We start from the raw sequence: 22,627 nt of genomic DNA, 5'->3' as shown, positions 1-22,627 counted from the left end.
GTAAAAAATTACGATGTTCTCCGCGCGATTGATGTAATGATATCTGGTCTAACAACAAATCAGCTGTTTCCCTCATGATCGCACATGCACAGAACATAGGTTTGATCCGAACGGAATATTAATGGCGACGCACGTAACATCTCATTTATTCGCCGGCACTGCAGCCAAGTATAATAATATATTAACATCAAATTTTGTAATCGTACCTTTTGATCAAATCAGCTCCTTCGAATACATTATTCTGACTATTATAAAATATTACAGTTTGCACTTACAATCTCTCTCACTTTCGTATATGCATAATCGCGAGTTATAATGCAATATATACACACATAATGTCGCAAGATTACACTATCTTCTTCTAGTTATAAATATTTTAACCGATTTGAGAAATCGATCTTTCCTTAGGTAAAAAGTCATGAGAAAATTTTTCACAGTTTTAAATTCTTAAAATAAATCTTAATTTATGAAAAACTCTTTATTCTCAATCACGAATTATTCGAATGCCAATTACTGCATACTATTTGCGTTTTCGTTGCATATACAAAAAATAAAACGTTTATGATATACTTTCTAGAAGTTCAGCAAATATCATTGTATTACGCATTATTGACTTTTAAATACAGATATAAATGATACACATTATTTATTTATGTCTATTTTTTAAATTTAGACTCAATTTAATGTTAAGGAGCCTGTAATTTATAACTGCTCATGATTTATGTAAATTGGGCTGGAATAATTTATGATAAAAAATGTATCTGACATATCCCAAACATCTCTAATTAATAAAACATTCATTTTCTTTGGCGGCAAGGATTAAATATTGTAAATTAATTGAGCAAATATATCGATCATATCAGCTCGAAAATTAATGACCGTTGATTTGCTGTTTATAAGTTTCTAATAATCTAATATATAACTTCAGGTTTCTAATAAAATTAATAAAAATAATACAAGATATATATACAATTAAACAACGGATGTGATTCAAAATATATTTTTTATTCTTTCATAAATCCTAAAACATTTGCTCAAAAATACATCAATTATTATATCCGTCTTTACTCTTTGCATAAACCGCGTTTACAATACATGTTCAAAAAAAAAAATTAATCTATGAATGTACATCTCTTATATGAATCTAAGATTTTCTTAGATATTCACAGTTTCAAATTATACGCATGACTGCACAAAATAATGCTAATAATCGCTAACCGCTACGCCCGCGAAACTTCTCTCCTAATGTACCACTGATTTTTGCGTTTCAATCGATAACCATAATTCTTGATGAAAGTGTCAATAAATATTTCTAATCGCATTCAATGCTTTTCTTTCAGATTCAATAATTGGCAATAATTCAACTGAAATTGAAGCGGCGTTTCCCATCGAAACGAAATCCGTAAGCCGCGCTATTCGGCGCGTCGACCAACGCAGGATTTCGATACTGATGAAAGGATCCGTGAAGATGAGGCGGTCTCACGGCGTTTTGCTCCTCGTCCTGCGTACTTTTCAGATAAAATGCCTCGAATTGACCCTCGGGCAAGAGAATATCTTTCAAGGATTTGTCGTCCGGATCATATGCCGCCACGACGATAATTAACGCGACCAGAAGGCAGAAAATCTGCGATAATAAAATATTTCATATTTATCTGGAGCGTAAAAAAATTCTCTAAAAAATTTCTTGAAATCTCGATAGAATTCAATAGCAGAATATCTAATAATCTGTATATTAAAATACGAATAAATCCTATTACAATCGTGACGATCGGACGTAACGAGTAATTAAATAAGTGACAAGTGGCAATAATTTTCGATAAGTATATACGTACTAATAAAATGTTTGCCTCGTTCCATGTCATTATTATTTTCCGTTCCATTTCCTCGGCGATATCTTGCGCGATCAAGATGAACTGAAGTGGCAACTAATGTGACGTGATGTCGTACAGTGATGTTGTTGCCGTATATAAATCTCTCTTGGCTAAATCAATGCAACAGGGAAAGCTATAAATCGGGTCATTCGTCAGATTAATTGCATGTTGTGTCGCGTGGCATTATCGCGAATAGATTTGCAATTAACTACGAATGGAAAAAAAGGTCGCGTTTGATTGTCCGTAAAGTGCATTTCCACTGGACGTTAATGTCAAGGTACTCGGAGAATACGTGGATTGAAAATGTTGCGTGTGAAATGTGAGCATCGCCTCGATTCGCAGGATAAATCTAGAGTAAAATACATCGTGTCTCTAATAATAAGCCTTTTCCGTAAAAGCGAGTCTTAAGAGAAAATCAAAGTATAAGAGAAGCAAGAGATCTCGCGTGTATAACATTAAAATCTGGTGAAAGAGCCTAAACTAATTTCGAAAATTTCGAAGTAAGAAGGAATATTGAAAAGAGAGATTACGTTAGAAAGAGGAGTATTCATTTGTCGAAAGAAAAATCGACACGCTTCGTTTTACGTATTTATTTATGCTTGAATTTTTAAATGTAAATGGATGTAATTGCAAACGCAATGTAAATTGCTCGAAATAACGATATCGTCATATACATCATTATAAACACGATTCTTTCTAAGAGGTGTCCATTTAAACAAGAAAAAAAATTTACAATTGTCCTCCATTGTCAGTTGTATATATATATACATATACAGGGTGTCCCATTTTAAAAGGATCCACTCAAATATCTCAGAAACACTGCGTTAAATCGAAAAATGTTTCAAACAAAAGTTGTGTGGCTTCAAGGGGGCCATAAGATGGTGACAATGATTTGACTTTGGAAAATCATTTGAAGGTCATGTGAAGGTCAACTTTAAAATCTTAAATAGAAACCCCCATTTTTTATTTAGTATTCTTGTAGCTGACATCGAGAGCTTTTCAAAACACTATAATGAAGTATTTTTTTATTAAGTACTTTTTGAGTTATTTTATATTTTAATCTGACATATTTTGATATAAAAAATTAAATATCTCGTAAAATATTTAGTTTTTGATAATCTTACCGTAATACTTCTATGTACAGAATAATGAGACAAATCAATTAGTATAAAAAAAAAATTGTTTTTAAGAAAATTATTTACAATGTATTTTTTTTAAACAATTATTTGTTTTTTTTGGCACTAATTAATTTGTGTTATTATTCTGTACATAGAAGTATTACGGTAAAATTATCGAAAACTGAATATTTTACGAAATATTTTATTTTTTATATCAAAATATGTCAGATTAAAATATAAAATAACTCAAAAAGTACTTAATGAAAAAATACTTTGTTATAGTGTTTTGGAAAGCTCTCGATGTCAGCTACAAGAATACTAAATAAAAAATGGGGGTTTCTATTTAAGATTTTAAAGTTGACCTTCACATGACCTTCAAATGATTTTCCAAGGTCAAATCATTGTCACCATCTTATGGCCCCCTTGAAGCCACACAACTTTTGTTTGAAACATTTTTCGATTTAACGCAGTGTTTCTGAGATATTTGAGTGGGTCCTTTAAAATGGGACACCCTGTACGTGTACCTTGACCGCTCACTTATTGCGAAACAAACTGTTAACAAAATGCAAGTTCTTTCATCGCGCACGTCCAGACAATACGAAAGTCTAAAAGACACCTAAAGAACGTCGGGAAATATATGTTTCTTAAAATATTTTTGCAATGTATATTTGAATAAATAGTAAAACACAATAGAAATGTTTACATCAATTGCTGTATGTCTCTTAATCATGTAAAAACCATGAAAAGCCTGTGTTTTTAATTGACAATTTTTATGAACATTTAACTGACGTTAACAATCACGTGAGAGAAAAATCATGTTTCTCCATCGCTTTCTTTCTTTTACACGAAATGAGAAGAAGCCACTAAAATATTGAATATTTATATTCTAAATATTGAATATTGAATATTCTGTGAACTAATCATTGTATCTCTCATCGCCCCGTAAGTCTAGATGACTCGTCAAGATAAAGCATCAGTAAATACCCGTAAAACGGCGTTTACGTAGAAGCCTATCCAATTAGGGATCACGATGATTCGCGGAGCACGAAAGCGAAAGTATTTAAGCAAAGCGTTAACGAACCAAAGCGTCTCGTCTCGAGTCATTTTACGGATTTTAAACACCTCGAAGCCAACACTCGCAGATTGATCGACTTGATATCGGAGATACCTTTATGTTTTTGAATCACAGAAAAAATAAGCAAAGTGTATATAGCTATATATAATTCAATCTAATAAAAAAAAGAAGCGCGTCATTTACCAAAACTTTTTCCGTAGAACCAATTTCATCGATCAACAGGTCGCCGTTCCCTCCATCTGGTCGAAGTAATACTCGACAATTGAGAAGAATCAACGTGTTGCAATCTAAAATTAAAACAAAACAAAACATGTTAGTCTCGGATAGTGTCAAGCTCCGTTCATCCGGAGCTTTATATCCGGAGTATTGTATTCTTTAGACACGTGCCTAGGTAAATGGTACCTCCGAGAAATCGCGCGCACGCGTGGACTCTCGCGCGGAAAGGACTTCGAAAGACTCACCGACAGCTATCGCCAGGAAAAAGTGAAAGCCAGCAGCGGCGTCGCCGTTCGCGATAGAGTCGGATTTCAAGCGTCACCGCTTCGGCGCGCCTTCGCGGCCTTGTCGCGTTCCCCGTCAAAGTAGAAATCTCGCGTCTCGCCGCCGTATCCTCGTCCGCAAAAACGGAAGTCGATGAAAGTTGAAAACGAACCGAGCGGCGCGTGTACGCGCGCCTTTGTTTTTTTTCTCTTTTTTTCCACGCCAGACACGCGCACGCTTTGCGATTGACGTATTTCTACGAAGCGGCTAAACGACAGACTTTTTCTGCTTGATTGACGTTTTTTAAACATATTTTAATTCTATAATATCTGTTTACCGGTCGCTCGCGATTTACGCTTAGATTAGAAGTATAATCGAAAATGATTGTATGTTTAATACGAATAAGAGATCTCGGCAATTAAATAGCATCTTGTCGATAAAAGAAGCTTCGTTCAATTTAATTTTTTGATTGAAAAATGATGAGAAAACAAAAAGATATGAGGCAGATATAATTATGAATTATCTATGGAGCGTATATAATTATGATTAGAATCAAGAAAACATATAGTAGTGCTTCCTTACCAATAGTAATAAAAAATAAAAATAGAATCAATTTAAACAGAATTCCATAAGAAACGTATAAAAAGCACAATGCAACAACCAGCAATTATTGTTGTACATTAAATCATTATCATTATTATCAAAGTATATCAATATAATATACTCTTTATAATATTACATATATTAATAATTATAGTGGATATTGTAATAGTAATATATATTATTTTAATACTTTGCGTGTGGCGGTTATACAGAAAAATCAGGATAATAAAGTTATGTCGTGAAATATATCGCAACGTTAAATCGTACAGTTAATGATACACTAGATCGCTGTTATTAAAATGCTAATTGTTGACTTTTACTTTATAGAAGTTGCTGTTTGAACAACTAAATGTACGGATTACAACTTGAGATAAATGTTTTATATTGCTGCTTTATGTGAAGCTGTGTGACTATAGAGATCAATGTCAATTGTATGTTTTGCAAGACATTTCATTTACATGTATATATATATATATATATATGTGTGTGTGTGTGTGTGTGTGTGTGTGTGTGTGTGTGTAAATCTCCGAATATGCGCCTAATAACATGAAATACGATATTTATTTGCAGATGTTTGAAGAGCGAGTATAGAAAGTAATATGGAGAAATTACTGCTGTAAATTAAAATGCTAATTATCGCCAATCTTTTTCGCATTAGTGACCGCGCGACTGATCGTTTCCAAGTCAAGTAGGGAAATCTCCGAATGCGAGTTTATGAATGCGCGACTAACAAGGGAATATCGCTGACTACTGGAGCTCTCGTAAATTCAAATGATTATAGTGACTCGAAAAAGATGTGAATATTATTTATCCGAGAAGAAATACTTGGATATAAAATATATAAGACATATAAAACACCCTCGTTTTTAAATCCCTGATACATCGAGGTGATGAGTTTTCTTCTATTTCGCATTTAATCGATACTGGCGTATTAGCTACGAATTGAGAATAAAGAGAGAAAATTTTTAATTTGTTCTTAAAAGTTAGTATATTTCTTATGTCTTTTAATATGCATAAATAATAATTCAATGTATAATTTTGAAAAAACATATGATTCCCTCGTTTTATCTTCTGAACGAAGAACAATAGATCATAACAAATATGTATTAAATTAAATAGTTAAAATTTAATTCTATTGTAAATATAAGTCATTCACAATTTATCTTGTTAACAACGATGCGTAATTTTTTTGTGTAATATTATTTTGTGGAATATTTTGATATAAAAGTTGTAGTACTGTTCAAAGTATGATAATATGTGAATGAACAGAGAATTATTTTACAAATTATATATATGTTTGAATTATATAAGTTATTATGAATTTGAATGTGTTTATAAAAATATGAAATATATGAAATCCAATCTTGAGAGAGATAAATGAAAGATGAAGATATTAAAGAACTGTTTCCATCGTTCATTACGATCATAATACAATCATCATAACATCTAGATTATATGATTATATTTGTTTTGTCGGTATAATCCTATATAGAAAGAGATATATAGCTTTATCTTTAAATATTATATTTCTTTGGATGAAATATCATAATTACCAGAGCCGGATTTACCTATAGGCGTATTATCTCGGGCCGTAAATTCAGGGGCCTTCAACAACTCGCGTTATTATAGAAAATATAATAAATATAAGTAAACTTTGCAACTATATTGATTTAAACGTGTGATGAATATACTATATGTATGTCATTTAAAAAGATAAGAAATATTATTTTTTTATATATATAAATACCGTGAAGTTCTTGCTGTAATATAAAAATAAGGCTCACAATAAATCCAATCATGTAAAATTCATTACTGTAGTATTCATAATGATATTAATAAAAAACGAATTAATTATATAACAATCAATAATTTTGCGAAATTTAAAGCAAGAAAGAAGCATTTATAGATATTACATATGCATGAATGTTTAAAATAATCTTATATTTGTAATTTGAAAATTAGGCTTAATTCTATTTGTAATATTACATATGACACATTTCTTAAATATATTCATTTTCTGCATCTACTTAAGTTTATGTACTCTAGTACTCCAAAAATATTGCATCCAAAGACCTAGAAAATGTAAATTCAGCTCTGATCATTATTCTTAAGTACTTTTCTCTCAACGTTGTTATAACGCAATTGGAACAATAGTTTGTTGGGTAATAGTATAAAATTACAAATATTCCACGCGCGCGAGAGAGACATGTAAATATACATATATCTATATTAAATATTTATATTTAAATATGTCTTATATTAAGGAATTCTTACTTACATATTTTTCATTATAATTGCAAGAATTGTATTATATATTATGCAATACTAAATAGCATAATAAATTGTAATTCTTGAAATTCTTGTATATGTATATATATATATATATATATATATATATATATATATATATATATATATATATATATATATAAATATACGTAATCAATTCTCAATTGTTTAATATGAAATGTTTCATTCGTTTAATATGAAAAATGAATATGATAGTAACAAATAGAGCTTTTATAAAAAACAAATATAAACTATTAATTACAATAATTGTTAAAGCTCTTCTTTTCTCATTGTCATTAAAATATGATGTTAGAAATGAGAAATCATATGAATTCTTTTTCTTAGAAAAAGAATATATGAAAATAAATTTATTTTTTCTTGCTCTACCATATATTCGATAACATGAATTGATAAAACACATCAAAAACTTGGTTCTTTATTATATTAATAAATATGCATACAACTCGTTTGTATATATTTTGCAACAAAAGTAGACCTTATAATAATTGGCCAAGATTAACATCATTCATTAATTCGGAAAGAGTCTAAAGAATTTACCAATTTATATTATCAAATATAATGTCAAATATACATTATCAAATATAATATCAAAAATATATATTATGGAATATATATTATCAAATATATATTATTAAATATAATATATTATCAAATATATGAATAGTGGGGAAATTAATTTATTTCGATATATTTCACAAAAAAAGATTTGCAATTTTTTTTCGACATTAGAAACCGATATAATGTCAATGAGGAATGAAGAGCCTTAAGCCGCATTAAATTTCTCAAATTATTAATTTTCAATACTTTTAGTATCACGTCTTCTTTACTAGCGATAAAAAAGAAGAAAAAAAAAGTTTGAGAAATAATATAAAATTTGATTGTGAAATTGTGCAAAATTCTCAGCATTGTGAACACAATATGTCTGTCCTTGTACACATATAACATACAGAATAATTATACAAAATAGAAAAATTTTGTATAATTTAAAGAATTTTGAATAAAATCAATTTTTATATAAAAATTATGTGATTACATTTAAAACAAGATTAAAATAAAATTTAAAAAAAAAATTGGACAATCGTTATTTCAGACATATCAATATATTTACTGAAAAAAATAGTATCATAAAGCTCATTAAATTATACACATATGCGCACAAAATTTTTTCTGATATTTTTCATCAGTTTTCAGAATTATTCTGTATATCAATCACATACATGAACATTAAAATTAATTAGTATTTATGTACACTAAATATTCCTCTATGTGTAAGTCAAGGTTATACGTATCAAAATATATAATTCAGACAGAATATAGATACGAATCTAATTTTGTTTTTGCATTAGGAGGTGAGGTAAAAGGGGAGAACCAAGCTATCGAAAATCTTCCAAAAACTGCTTGAATTGATTTCCATCTACTATTACGAACCCATCTAGCTTCCTCTTTTTTAAGTTGTTCTATGCCCTGCAATATATATTTTTATGAATATAATATACGTATTCTCTTTTTATATATTCTCACAAAAAAATAATTTAAATGTACATACAGTTTCATCATTCCAAATAGCTTGTAATTGTGTGCCTAACATCACAGCAGTAAAAATGGCGAATAAAAGTGCCTCGAATGCCAAAAATAACAATAACACTACTGTCGCTGGTGGATTAAACGTAGAACATTCCCTCCATTCTTGTCTGACACACGTGGTGAATTGTTGTATACACAAAAATAGAGATTGTAGAGATATGCCCGCTATATAAAACTAAAATATAGCATAACAAAAAGTGTATTTAAGGTGATATTGTACAAAAATTTCAATAGATTTACATTAGAAATTTAAATAATTTAAAATGTCAATTTTTGTAATAATTTAAATGTCAATGTTTTGACAAATTTTGATTTTACTTTGTAAAGATTTATATTACACATAGTGATACATATGTAATTTGTAAAATACTCACAGTAAAAAGTACAAAATATTTTTGATTATTTTCTCCCACACAATTGTTGACCCACGGACAATGATGATCCATTTTCCTAATACACCTATAATAAATATTTTAACATAACATAACCAATGCATTGTCCTATATATATATCTCACATATACAAACTTAATCCCGCTTACCTTTGGCAAACAGAGCAATGATGTGCCCTGTCAGGCTTGATAGAACAACATTTTGGACACTTAAAGATAACTTGTCCATCCCTAAATCCCATTTGTTGTATCATCTCTTTTGTTGCATTACCTTTTGGTACCGCACCCTATATACAAGAACAAAATACCAAAAAAAGCATAATGTATCTTGTTTCAATATATACCCAAATATCTGTAATAAATAAACATTAAACCTGATCTTAATTACCGGATCTGTAAACATAGTTCTTAAATGTGATGCAAAAGCCAAAAATGCTAGAGACTGAAAAATAGTCATATTCAAACTAGAATATAATGTATTTATAGTAGGAATAAGAATTACTGCCATTACTACAAATTCTGCATAGATTATCAGCAGCCATGTTAATACCGCACATATGATCCCGCATATGTCCTACAAATATAGAAATATTATATTAAGATCATACATTGAAATAAATAAGAATATAATGGATAAGTTTGCTTTGGATGCTCATGCTTTGAATGCTTATAAGCATCTATTTTGTTTTCTTTGACTCTGTAAATTATGTAGTCAAAAGTTAATTTTTGGATTCTAAAAATATTCATTTATTTTTGAATATAATAAAATAAAATTTCTTCTTTTCCTTATTTGAAACTTTTATACACTCAATTGCTTACGATGCCAAAGCAAATTTTAATTACTTGCAAAACAAACTTATATCCTCCAATATATAATACAGAACACATACATTAAAAATTTTATTGGTAAAACTTGCCTTAATACACCAGAGTTTTCCACCAAAACATCTATTATGAAAGTCTTTCTCCCTATAAAAGGGCATATAATCATAATCCATCGTTAAAAGTGTTATTCACTGAACTTCTGTGTCCCTTGTGAAACATAAGGGAGATCACTGACACCTCCACCTTCGTACACACAAAAACTCACAGCCACATTCCTAAAAAAAAATAATGATACAGATATTATATTTTCAGCCTTAAGTGAAGCCCGAGCGTTATTTGTCCGATATTAGGATCGCGTTTAATAACAAGATAAATATTTATCAATGTATTGGTTGTCAACGATAATGAAGATTTGGATAGTCTCAGAGAATATGGAATATATTGGAAATGACATGCAAATCTCAATGTTCTCTCGAAGGATGCATATATAAATTGTTTAAATTGAATACTCACATTGTCATGCGACGACATGTATTCGTGATGAACAACAATGTGCGATGTCTGTCATCATATTGCTTTGCGTTGTAACGTCGCAGAAACGCGTGCACTGTGAATGGAAATTACTTTTTCCCGAAACAATGTAATTAGCAACGAAGTGGATAGGGTGTGTAAATGGCGAAAGAACCTATGAATGTATGAGCATATACGTTCTAATTTGTCGAATTAATTTTCATTTATCAATCGAAAAACAATCACTTATAAAAACTGGCATGACAGCAACTCGTAACTCATACTATTGAGGAGATAGCATTTCTTCCTTTCTATCTTCTTCCTCGTGTAATCGTTTATCGTTTATCGTAACACTTGTAACTAACGGTTCAAGAAACCATGTAAACGCGCCGCATCGAAGAAAGCGCCATCTGACGATTCGGTTATCACGATATCATGTGCGCAATCTGGGGGATCCGCGAGAGACACGAAATCGGATGTTATCGAGAGCGGAAACCGATCTCATCGTTTCCGAATTCTTGCAAGCGCCATCGGCAGTTTGACCAAATAAGCTTTGACAGGGAATGAGCACGTTCATCGAAGAAAACCGTCTCCTAAAGGCGCCATTACATGGCAGCATCGAGCGTCGAGCGTGTGCGTCTGCATAGAAATTGTGCAGGAATCTGAATCAGATAGATTCCATTTTCTTGCGGCTAATAGCATGATGAATGATATGAATTCGGTAGAGATAAAAAAAATTATGTTCTAATACATATTACTAATACTGAAAATTGATATTTATTTACATTATACACAATAGATATTATTATTATTAAACAAAATATATATAAAACGTTACTATTCTCCAGCAGAATATTAGAATCTATTCTCAAGGATTAAAACCCAGACAGCACAAAACATCCTCAGGATCATTCTGAATATGTCCAGGACGGTTCAGGACATTTGTAGGATGTTTTAAGATATTATTATAAATATATTTATAAAAATTTAATATGCATACATAATTATTTTTAGTTGTGTCGGCTGTTTAATATAATTTAGAAATCTTAAGTATTATAATAAGTATTAATGTCCTATAAATGTCCATTGGATAACCCGTGGATGTCTGTAGAATATATCTGCCCTGTCTATTATATTGGATGTCTTTTGGATTTCCAGAGGACATATACATGTGCAATTAATTGTTAACATTAATTTCGTTTAATATTAATAATTGAATTTGATGCGCACATTTTCATATATCCAAAATTATTATTTATTTAATATTTCATGAGAAATGTTACTGTTCGCAACATTCCAAAAACTTTACAAACAACCCAGACAGCACAAGGATGTCCTTAGGACGTCCAAAGGGCATCCAGGACATACATGTAGGATATCCTCAGGATATCCCATTGTAATCCTCAGATCTCCTCTGGATGTCCTGAGGAAGAGTAAACGATAGCCGTATATTAACCTCTGGAGAATCCAGGGAGATCCTGTGGAACATTCTAAGGATTTTTATAGGATATGTTAGGGATATTTTTCGTATGTTTCAAGGAGCAAATTTTAAAATTTAAATATAAATTAAAATTATGTTTTGTTATTTACTGCCAATATTAAAAATCTAATATTAAAAATAGTTCACCGTTCTTTAATATTTGAGGCTTTCGTGCTGTACATGAATATTTTAGGTTTAGCTCCCGAGTTTGAGTTGTGTAATATTTTCTAAACAATCCAATATCTGAATTCCCTATGTTGGGATTGCATCAGAAATTGAACTGATAGAAAATAATTACATTTGTAATTTCCTGTCAGTTGCTCTTTGCAAGCTTTATATAATTCTCATGACCAAATCTCAAATACGAGTTCGCGTGTCGCATAGCGGTAAACAAACGAACTAGCGGTTGAATACTATTGTTTGTAAAGTTTTTGGAATGTTGCGAACGGTAACATTTCTCATGAAATATTAAATAAATAATAATTTTGGATATATGAAAATGTACGCATCAAATTCAATTATTAATATTAAACGAAATTAATGTTAACAATTAATTGCACATGTATATGTCCTCTGGAAATCCAAAAGACATCCAATATAATAGACAGGGCAAATATATCCTACAGACATCCAGGGGTTATCCAGTGGACATTTATAGGACATTAATACTTAGTATAATACTTAAGATTTCTAAATTATATTAAATAGCCGACACAACTAAAAATAAGTATGTATGCATATTAAATTTTTATAAATATATTTATAATAATATATCTTAAAACATCCTACAAATGTCCTGAACCGTCCTGGACATATTCAGGATGATCCTGAGGATGTTTTGTGCTGTCTGGGAATAGTATTCAACCGCTAGTTCGTTTGTTTACCGCTGTGCGACACGCGAACTCGTATTTGAGATTTGGTCATGAGAATTATATAAAGCTTGCAAAGAGCAACTGACAGGAAATTACAAATGTAATTATTTTCTATCAGTTCAATTTCTGATGCAATCCCAACATAGGGAATTCAGATATTGGATTGTTTAGAAAATATTACACAACTCAAACCCGGGAGCCAAACCTAAAATATTCATGTACAGCACGAAAGTCTCAAATATTAAAGAACGGTGAACTATTTTTAATATTAGATTTTTAATATTGGCAGTAAATAACAAAACATAATTTTAATTTATATTTAAATTTTAAAATTTGCTCCTTGAAACATACGAAAAATATCCCTAACATATCCTATAAAAATTCTTAAGATGTTCCACAGGATCTCCCTGGATTCTCCAGAGGTTAATATACGGTAGGAATGTTCGATTCTCTTAAAAGAATCGATTCTTGAATCGATTCTGAATCGAATCATGAAAATCGATTCTCTTAAAAAATCGGAATCAAAGAATCGATTTTGTAAGAATCGATCTAAAAAATCGTACAAAATTATTTATATATAATTGAAACATACATAAATCTAATTAATTAATTAATTTTAGCTAATTGTGACCATAAAAAATTTTTAAATGAATTAATTAATTTTAAATTTTAATTAGTTTTTTAATTTTTAAAACTTAAATTAATAAAGGAAATAATTAATTAAACAATTAAGCTTTAAATTTTTGAAAAATTTTATATTATTAAAAAAGTATTTACAAAAAATATATGTTTATCTCACATACTTTTTACATACATTTCTTTTATATACTTTTATATACTGCTTTGTTTTTAGTACCAAATTACTTATTCATTTTTTAATTGCCGATCTTTAATGGACAGTGAATTTAAAAATAATAGTTGTTGTAGATGATCGGGCGAATGTTGGTTCCTGGAATCTGTTAAAATTGTGAAATTGGCTCTTAGACTATATAGATTGTAAAGAGTGTAGACATAGGCTGCGGTCGGGAACACGCTAGGAATGCTCCGAAGCATTTTTAAAAATAGAATCAGTTCTTCGATTCTTAGGGTAAAGAATCGATTCGCAAAAAAATCGTGTAGCAAAGAATCGATTCAAAAAATCGATTTTTTGACTAAAAAAATCGATCTTTTAAAGAATCGAATCGGAATCGAACATCCCTAATATACGGCTATCATTTACTCTTCCTCAGGACATCCAGAGAAGATCTGAGGATTACAATGGGATATCCTGAGGATATCCTACATGTATGTCCTCGATGCCCTTTGGACGTCCTAAGGACATCCTGTCTGGGAAGGGATATAATTTTCATAATCTTTTTTTCTGCATGTTTTGTAACATTCTGCTGCTTTAAAATCGTTTTCTACTTTTAATAATAGTTTTTCAAACTGTATCATTTTGTCATTTGTGAATTATTCCTTTTTGTGTCTTATTTATTTTTGAATATTTCAACCATCCAAAATCTCTTGCTGCATTTGTATTTTAATTTTATTTTAATTTACACTACCAGAATAGTAACGTTTTATCATATATTTTTGATTAATAATAATAAACACAATTAATTAATAATAATTACTACGCACACACACGTGCGCGCGCACACACACACATCTATTATATAGGTTGCGGTCGAGAAGACGCCAGAAATGCTTCGAAGCGTTTGATTGACCAATCAGGATACAAAGAGTAAAGATTTCTTTATTCTGTTTGGTAAATGCAATTCTTCGATCTCTAGCGTCTTCTCGACCGCAGCCATAATAAAATAAATGAAATAAATATAATTTTGAGCAACAATATTCTGCGCAGACGCTTAACGTTTGAAGCTGCCATGTAAAGATACCTTAAGAATTTCTAGAGTAGAATAGCGTTTAATCGACCAATCAGGAAGAAGATTACTAAAATTTATCTCATTCCGATTGATCAATTAAACGCTACTCGGACGGATGGATTTTTGAACACGACTCACGACACGCACAACGCACGTACGATTGTATGATCGGTGGGGAGTGGGGGGGGGGTGGAGGGCGGCCACGGTCATATTGGCTACTTGTGACTTTTAGGAAGGAGTAAAAAATAACCCAACTTTCCTCTGCGTCACTGCGTCCAGGAAAATGTTGCCCTGGAGTATCGTCCATTGATCCCAGCTACGTCGATCGTATCAGCGTGATCGCGGCACCGCGCCGGGCCATCTCATCGCTCGCAACGAAGGCTGTGTCTCTCTCCGTGGAAAATGGTGCGTTCGCCCCGTGGGGGCACGGTCAGCGCCCACCATCGACTTTCAAAATTTAAGCGCTCGTAGCCTTGTCGCGCGCACGTTACTCACATTTCTCTTTAGCGTTACATTGCTTATTATTTCTCTGCCGCAGAGTTTCTTCGGTTTCGGCCAATCGGCCGATATAGAGATCACGTTGGACGGCGCTGAGACGCGGAAGACCGCCGACATCAAATCCGAGGATGGCAAGAAAGAGCGGCACCTGCTATACTACGACGGCGAGACCGTGTCCGGCAAGGTAGGGGGATTCTGCTCCACCCCGATACAACGTCGAGTCAACGTTGATCGTTTATCTGGTTCACGAAAACTGCAATTTGACAGAACTGAAAACTGTTAACGTGTTTGCATGCAATGTGTTCAGTGTGTTGAAAACTATGTGACTGTTCCATGAAACTTGAACAAGTACTATATCTTTATCATGCATAGACTGTTCGCTAATATACTTGGTGAATCGTCAATCATTGAAATTTCACATATATATAAAATTCATTTTATATATAAAAAGTTAAAATATAAATCTCTCTTACAGCTTTATGTTTTATATCTGTTTGCAGATTAATTCATTATTAATAGAAGATGCAACTGTAGAGAAATATAGACAATACGTTTTATAGTTATATGTATTTCTCAACAAAATTTATACCATGCTTTTTAAACTGTTCTTGTGAACTTTGCATTTTACTAATTATTTATAACTATTACAAATAGTATTTATTATTATTGTATTTTCTTTGATATTTTATATTATATATATGAAGTACAAATTTCTTATTAAATTAATGCTTGCAGATCAACATCAGTTTACGGAAAGCTGGTAAATTGGAGCATCATGGGGTTAAAGTAGAGTTTATTGGACAAATCGAGCTATATTATGACAGAGGTACCCACCATGAGTTTACAAGCTTAGTGAAAGAATTAGCAAGGCCAGGAGAGTTAACACACAATACAGTGTACACATTTGAATTTCCAAATGTGGAGAAACCATTTGAGAGTTATACTGGCTCCAACGTGCGACTAAGATATTTCTTGAAAGTGACAATTGTACGAAGACTTAGTGACATTGTTAAAGAACTCGAATTAGTTGTGCACACTCTTAGTTCCTATCCAGATATGAATAATCCTATTAAGATGGAAGTTGGAATTGAAGACTGTTTGCATATCGAATTTGAATATAATAAAAGCAAGTAAGTTAAATTTAACAAAATATTTGAGTTGTCGCAATGCTTCTCTAAATTTGTGGCACTAACTACTCCTTCTTTTTTCCAGATATCATTTGAAAGATGTAATTGTTGGCAAAATATACTTTCTTTTGGTTAGAATAAAGATAAAACATATGGAGATAGCAATCATCAAACGAGAAACTACAGGATCTGGTATGTTTTAAATAACATAACACTTAATTATAAAATGTAGTAATACATATTAACTATAATTTTCTGCAGTTTTGAATGCATGTAGAATAGCATGTGGCAAAATTGGAATGCGAGTTTTGGTTTAACAAGTGTTTTTCTTTATGATATTCAGGCATACTAAGACAATAATCAGAATACATATTTGCAGGTCCTCATACGTTTACCGAAAACGAAACTATAGCAAAGTACGAAATTATGGATGGTGCACCTGTTCGAGGAGAGTCCATTCCTATAAGGGTATTTTTGGCTGGATACGATCTAGCGCCTACAATGCGCGATATTAATAAAAAATTTAGCGTTAGATATTATCTGAATTTGGTTCTCATGGACGAAGAAGATCGGCGATATTTCAAGCAGCAAGTGAGTTACCTGTATACACATTATACTTTCTTTAAGATTTTCTTTTTATGTTTAAAACGATATTATTGCTGTGCATTTTTCCTCGTGTCTTATTTTATATATTCTCGCATTCGTAGGAGATTACGTTGTGGAGGAAAGGTGAAAAAAGCAGAAAATCACAAACGGCCTCGCCACACATGCCGTCGCATTTAGTGTCGGCCGAGACGGGATTCCCGCAAGGCGCCCCTCAGAACGGTCCACCATCAGTGCTGCCTGGTTCCGATCAACTGCCAACGAGTAACATCACGAATGTAGAGGATACTCCAGCGCCAATCGAAGGCATGACACGAGAAGAAGGAGACGGCGAGGGAGAGAAAGAAGGTGGTCCAGAAAGTGATTGAGCCCTTGCATGTAGTTCTGTCCCTGGTGTCAATTATGGCCCAGATTAAATGAGAATGTTAAGTATGGCTAAAATGTATAGTGCAAAGGAATTAGCTTAAAAAAAAAAAAATATCTCCCTTATCGAGCATGTTGGGAGATTTGTTTTTATTGAAAAAAACAGCGGGATACATAAAAGACCTGCTAGTAAAGTTGTAAATATTTTGGATACCATAAATATATATATACATACATATTGTATATATATTTATATGTATGTATGTATGTATATATATAATTGAGAGCGAATGATTTATAATTAGTATATTACTGATCAAAATTATAATACTATCGAAAAATGAATTAAGAAAATAGAAAAAGGTTTTGCCATTTTGGAGAGAAATAATTTCTAGATTATATTGTAATGAATTGCGTGTTGCAAATCACGAGTATAATATGAACAAGCAGTACGAATATTTCTGAATGGACGGCTTACTAATCAAATATTAAACAACCAACGGTACATTTTGCAAAACATCTGAATGTTACAGTGTTCTAAATGTTTTATACAGACAATTTCAACCCGCCTACTGTATAATTCTGAAAAATCCGAAGTCTCTCTTTATGGCAGCGTCATATGTTATGCAAAGAGAGTTTATAAATGCTGAATGGATATAATATACTCACAAAGGCTGCCCCATATTAATCCGTTCACCTAGTCTACAAGTAATAAATAAATAAATGAAGAAGTAAGAGAAAAAACTACTTATGTGTATGATGCACGTTTTTTGAAAATAATTTATATATAAGTACACATATATACACATGTGACATTTGTCAAGCGAGCAAAATCGCACTTATTTTTAGAACGAGTTTGTATTTAAGAAAACAAAAAAAGAAAGATGTCGATTGTTGCATGATACGAGCCATAGATTCTCCTTTGAGTTTAGCGCAACTATAGGAATCATTTCATAAAATAGACTTTTATATGCAGAAGTGTGTATATTTTGCGTAATATATTAATCTTCCAAATAGACAAATTATGATATCTGCTCAAATCAATATGCCTTTCTGAACACGGGAATGGACTATGATAGATTAAACAATGGGGTAGCCACCTCATGTATTTATAAATATATATACATACATATTATGCAGTATCATGTGTGTGTGTATATATATATATATGTATGTATATATATATACACACATATATTCGACTTCTCATTCTGGCAATAATAATTGATTGGATTGACACATTATCTCACAAAAATAAAAATAACACAATAAATTTTTATAATTAATTGCATATCTTTTGAGAAAAATCGATTTCAAACATTTAGAGTAATGCACGTTTGTTACACTATATGAATTATTTTTCGTGTAAACAGTACGAAACACCAATCAAAGAGAAATTCCATATTATCTTACTTTTCTTTTACGAAATTATTTTGCTGACTATACTATAATTTGGAGAGTCGATACTCTATATATATATATGTAAACATACACATATTTATATATTGTAATATCACATCACAGTCATGAGCAGACATACTTTCTTCCATCATTACAGTGAAATATCATGACGATGAAAGCAATGCTTCTGCAAAAGAAAAATTTATCGTTTTGTACTGTTCTATACCATGGGAATTTAACTGTAAAAAGAAGAACTTTATCAAGGGACATACATAATATTAGATATATATATATACACATGTAATTAACGCTCGAAATTTTGTTTTGTATAAGTTGAAACTTTATATAATCCATACCTTTGTTATTTGTTGACTGTAAAAGAGATAGAAAGGGAAGAAAAAAGAAAGAGAAACGTATGAGTAAAAGGAGGAAAAGTCTATTTGTGAATTATTTAACATGGTAAATATTGTATGTGTATATATAAATATGTATGTGTGTGTATATGTATGTATATATATATATATATATATATATATATATATATATATATATATATATATATGTGTGTATATGTATGTATATATATATATGTGTGTATATGTGTATATATTTACATACACAGATATATACATATTATCATGTGCGGTATTCAACTAATTGTATATTTTAATGCCCATATGAATATTATATATTGTATACAGTGCATATGTGCATACACATGTATATTGGAAACTTATAGATAATTGATTTATATATGTATATATATATACTCAGTCCAGTCTTCACAATCCTGCTCAGTTTTACATAACTTTTTAATGTATTAGAATTAGGAAATATCATTTATTAGCGAGTGAAATTATGCATAAATTTTATAAAATCATGTATATCTCTGTATTGAAATGGTTGCCGAAATTGATACTTTTGCGCCTTTTTATTTTTATCAAATTGTTTTAAAGTGTAATGTGCAACGCGCTTACGCTCGATTGTAAAATGTAGAAAATCATATAACAAATAAAGAATCTGTTGGTCGATTTTTCCTTAACGAGAATATAAGTCATCTATTATGTTACAGTTTAATAAAATGATATATACGCTGTAACGTGTGTGAAAGCTATACTGGGTATCAAAATTTTGTAGAAAATTGTCATTAGTAACATCTCGTGTAAAATTCCTCGATAATTAGCGACTTTATCTATATAACAATGGTATATAAATTTTTTAAAATAAAGATTTCATGTGTCATGACATACAAGTGCACCGATTCGCTATAGATTTCTGTAGCCTGTAAGATTCGTAGCCAATCGGCACGTTTGACTCATCGTACGACATATGCGATATTAGCCTTACACAATTCGCCAACAGAATTCTATCTAGAAATTGTTACTTCAAAGATTGATGTTTTTCGAATACTTCGTATACCAAATAAATCAGATATTATGTCAAGAAAAAAACATAATATATCATATATTAAGCCGAACGAGCCGAAATTTCTACGAGAGTTGAAACAGCAAATCGGATATAAAGAAGGTCCCACTGTCGACACAAAAGTAAGATATATCTAATATAATATTTGCTACAGATTTTTAACAGTATGCAACCTTGTTTATAATATTTTGTATGTTTTATAACTAACTATATATTTTTTAAAAATAGCTTCAAATATATTTATTATTGGTTAAATTAGAGAGAAGTATTACCGGAAGCCTCTGACGATGAAAAGGAAGAGTTAACTGATGAGAAGCCTGTTGTTGTTGTATTAAATTCTGGTGATTTAACAGCGGAAGAAGCAGACGCCTTCCAAAAACAGAAAGAGAAAGGTATAAGTTGTTCGAAATTGTTTTGAAGTAATCAATGTAATATATTATATATAACAATGTTTAACTAATTATAGTTATAAATTAATTTGCAGAAGAAAGTAATGCCCCGGCCGATCTATCTAAGAAGATTATATTTCGCAAGACTAAAACAGAGTCGGACAAATCTGATACAACTGCCACAGATCAACCTGTAAGGAAAAAAGCAAAAAGGGACAAGCAAAAGATTGTCTTATCCTTTGATGCTAATGGCAGCGATGACGACAATGTTGGATAACATAAAATATGAATTCTCTTACTTAAATGTCTTATATGTAAGTAAATTTTATTGTAAATATAGTAAATTGTTTAATCATGTCATAATATATATCACAGTTATATATGAGAAATTGGTCATAAGAAAATCGATTATCTTTGATTTGTGAAAGAATGAATGAGTAATTGATTTATTGTTAAAACTTTATTGGAGATACCTAACTCTCCTTGAAATTTACAAAGATTATGTACAAAGATAGCAAATGTACATAGTCAAGAGCAAAGGCAATAAGAACTGGAAATGAGAAACGAGTTATTGCTTGTAGCGATAAACATGTGTGACATGTCCAATAATTTAAAAGCAACGACGCAGTACATATTTATAAACTAAAACATATAAGATAATTAAAGGAACTGTACGTCAGCTATTTAAGAATTGATATTGAGAATTTGATCTTGAATTTCAACTTTTCCATATATTTATATATTTTGACAAATGCTCGCGATAATTTGTATATGTTCCAGAAGAAAAAAAATTGATAAAAATTGAACTATTATTAGAATCAATAAATCATGAATTGTGATACACCGTATATCGTATCATGTGTTCGCAATATACGTATACGTGTATTGCAAATATAAAAATATCGATCGATATAAATTGCTCGTAAAGTAAAAACTTCCCAGTAAGCAATTTGATAACAAATTGTTGCCAAATTGGCATCAAATTCGCTCAAAACTTGGTAACAAATCCAGTGCCATCTGTGTCCGCATTAAGCTTATGTTTTGGTGACAAAGCTTGTTGACATAACCTGACAGCAAATTGACGGCAAAAACCGAGCAAAGCTTGACATAATTTGACGTCAAATTGATGGCAAAAATCGAGCAAGATCTGCGCAAGACAATCTGATAGCAGATTGTCAGCGAAAACCGAACAAATTCTGCAGCTTTTGGTCATTCATATAAAAGTATATATTTAAATAGATTTAAAGCCTTAACTCTAAGTAACAAAATGATAAGTTTTGGTCATAAAATGACCATTAGATAATTAGACATTATATAAAATCATATATTAATATGTTAAAACATATAGGTAAATTCAAATAACTTAATTTATAAAATTAAAGATCTTTTTGGACAGAAATTGTTTAAATAAGTGAAAATCGAACAATTGTCTGTCCGATTTGCAAGAAATCAATTCAATATTTGAATTTCCTGTATAAGAATTGTGTCAAAAATTGAACTGATAGAAATATATATATTATAATATTATTAGCATTTTGTAGGTTTTATATACACTCATGACAAGAATTTGAATACGGGTATAGATAATGAATAACGCGCCGCATAGCGATAAGCGACTCAACTATTTTATAATACTTTGTAATAAGCTGATTTTGTTCGGTTTTTGCTGCCAATTTGCCATCAGATTGCGCACTTTAGATCCTGCTCAGTTTTTGCCGACAATCTGATGTCAGTCATGTCAACAAGCTTTGCTCGGTTTCTGCCGCCAATTTGCTGTGTAGTTATGTTAGCAAGCTTTGCTTGATTCTTGCCGACAATCTGCCAGCTTAATTGGTAA

The 22,627-nt window shown here is 30.9% G+C and overlaps 4 protein-coding genes across 5 annotated transcripts; 2 read left to right on the top strand and 2 right to left on the bottom strand.

Moving 5' to 3' along the window:
* Positions 1-1,039: 1,039 nt before the first annotated feature.
* LOC138933348 (uncharacterized) lies at positions 1,040-4,904 on the bottom strand. 2 transcript variants are annotated; one of them, XM_070295969.1, is made up of 4 exons: positions 4,526-4,542; positions 4,248-4,351; positions 1,833-1,981; positions 1,040-1,624 (listed from the first exon to the last, which is right to left on the bottom strand). In XM_070295969.1, the coding sequence occupies exons 3-4, from the start codon at positions 1,878-1,880 to the stop codon at positions 1,361-1,363; spliced, it is 312 nt and encodes a 103-aa protein (XP_070152070.1). In that variant the 5' UTR covers positions 1,881-1,981; positions 4,248-4,351; positions 4,526-4,542; the 3' UTR covers positions 1,040-1,360. The 2 variants fall into 2 exon arrangements, with proteins under 2 accessions (XP_070152070.1, XP_070152069.1); XM_070295968.1 differs by having other exon boundaries at positions 4,248-4,904.
* A 3,225-nt stretch (positions 4,905-8,129) lies between these two features.
* On the bottom strand, positions 8,130-11,171 carry LOC138933162 (palmitoyltransferase ZDHHC3). The gene is made up of 8 exons (XM_070295705.1): positions 11,014-11,171; positions 10,771-10,880; positions 10,350-10,532; positions 9,821-10,006; positions 9,583-9,719; positions 9,416-9,500; positions 9,004-9,216; positions 8,130-8,921 (listed from the first exon to the last, which is right to left on the bottom strand). Exons 3-8 carry the CDS (start codon positions 10,428-10,430, stop codon positions 8,760-8,762), a joined length of 864 nt encoding a protein of 287 aa, XP_070151806.1. The 5' UTR covers positions 10,431-10,532; positions 10,771-10,880; positions 11,014-11,171; the 3' UTR covers positions 8,130-8,759.
* A 3,999-nt stretch (positions 11,172-15,170) lies between these two features.
* Vps26 (vacuolar protein sorting 26) lies at positions 15,171-19,480 on the top strand. Its single transcript, XM_070296070.1, has 6 exons — positions 15,171-15,389; positions 15,523-15,666; positions 16,218-16,612; positions 16,695-16,801; positions 16,989-17,200; positions 17,317-19,480. Exons 1-6 carry the CDS (start codon positions 15,387-15,389, stop codon positions 17,578-17,580), a joined length of 1,125 nt encoding a protein of 374 aa, XP_070152171.1. The 5' UTR covers positions 15,171-15,386; the 3' UTR covers positions 17,581-19,480.
* A 76-nt stretch (positions 19,481-19,556) lies between these two features.
* Positions 19,557-21,459, top strand: LOC138933165 (uncharacterized protein KIAA1143 homolog). Its single transcript, XM_070295707.1, has 3 exons — positions 19,557-20,523; positions 20,661-20,793; positions 20,886-21,459. The coding sequence occupies exons 1-3, from the start codon at positions 20,413-20,415 to the stop codon at positions 21,065-21,067; spliced, it is 426 nt and encodes a 141-aa protein (XP_070151808.1). The 5' UTR covers positions 19,557-20,412; the 3' UTR covers positions 21,068-21,459.
* Positions 21,460-22,627: the final 1,168 nt, after the last annotated feature.

This window comes from Polyergus mexicanus, unplaced genomic scaffold (genome assembly GCF_030449975.1).
Source record: "Polyergus mexicanus isolate NDT 795.1 unplaced genomic scaffold, iyPolMexi1.0 SCAF_5, whole genome shotgun sequence".
Classification (NCBI taxonomy): Eukaryota; Metazoa; Arthropoda; class Insecta; order Hymenoptera; family Formicidae; genus Polyergus; species Polyergus mexicanus.
Note: the sequence above shows the minus strand (reverse complement) of the source record. Positions and strands in the feature narration are given on the sequence as shown.

Coding starts and splice junctions, on each gene's coding strand:
- LOC138933348 (XM_070295968.1), bottom strand. CDS start 1,880: ATGGAACGGAAAATAATAATGACATGGAACGAGGCAAACATTTTATTA. Junction 1,625..1,832: donor ACGAGGCAAACATTTTATTA/GTACGTATATAC, acceptor TTATTATCGCAG/ATTTTCTGCCTTCTGGTCGC.
- LOC138933162 (XM_070295705.1), bottom strand. CDS start 10,430: ATGGATTATGATTATATGCCCTTTTATAGGGAGAAAGACTTTCATAAT. Junction 9,501..9,582: donor CATTGCTCTGTTTGCCAAAG/GTAAGCGGGATT, acceptor TATTTATTATAG/GTGTATTAGGAAAATGGATC. Junction 9,217..9,415: donor AATATTTTGTACTTTTTACT/GTGAGTATTTTA, acceptor GCTATATTTTAG/TTTTATATAGCGGGCATATC.
- Vps26 (XM_070296070.1), top strand. Junction 15,667..16,217: donor GCGAGACCGTGTCCGGCAAG/GTAGGGGGATTC, acceptor TAATGCTTGCAG/ATCAACATCAGTTTACGGAA. Junction 17,201..17,316: donor GGCGATATTTCAAGCAGCAA/GTGAGTTACCTG, acceptor TCGCATTCGTAG/GAGATTACGTTGTGGAGGAA.
- LOC138933165 (XM_070295707.1), top strand. CDS start 20,413: ATGTCAAGAAAAAAACATAATATATCATATATTAAGCCGAACGAGCCG. Junction 20,524..20,660: donor GTCCCACTGTCGACACAAAA/GTAAGATATATC, acceptor TGGTTAAATTAG/AGAGAAGTATTACCGGAAGC. Junction 20,794..20,885: donor CCAAAAACAGAAAGAGAAAG/GTATAAGTTGTT, acceptor ATTAATTTGCAG/AAGAAAGTAATGCCCCGGCC.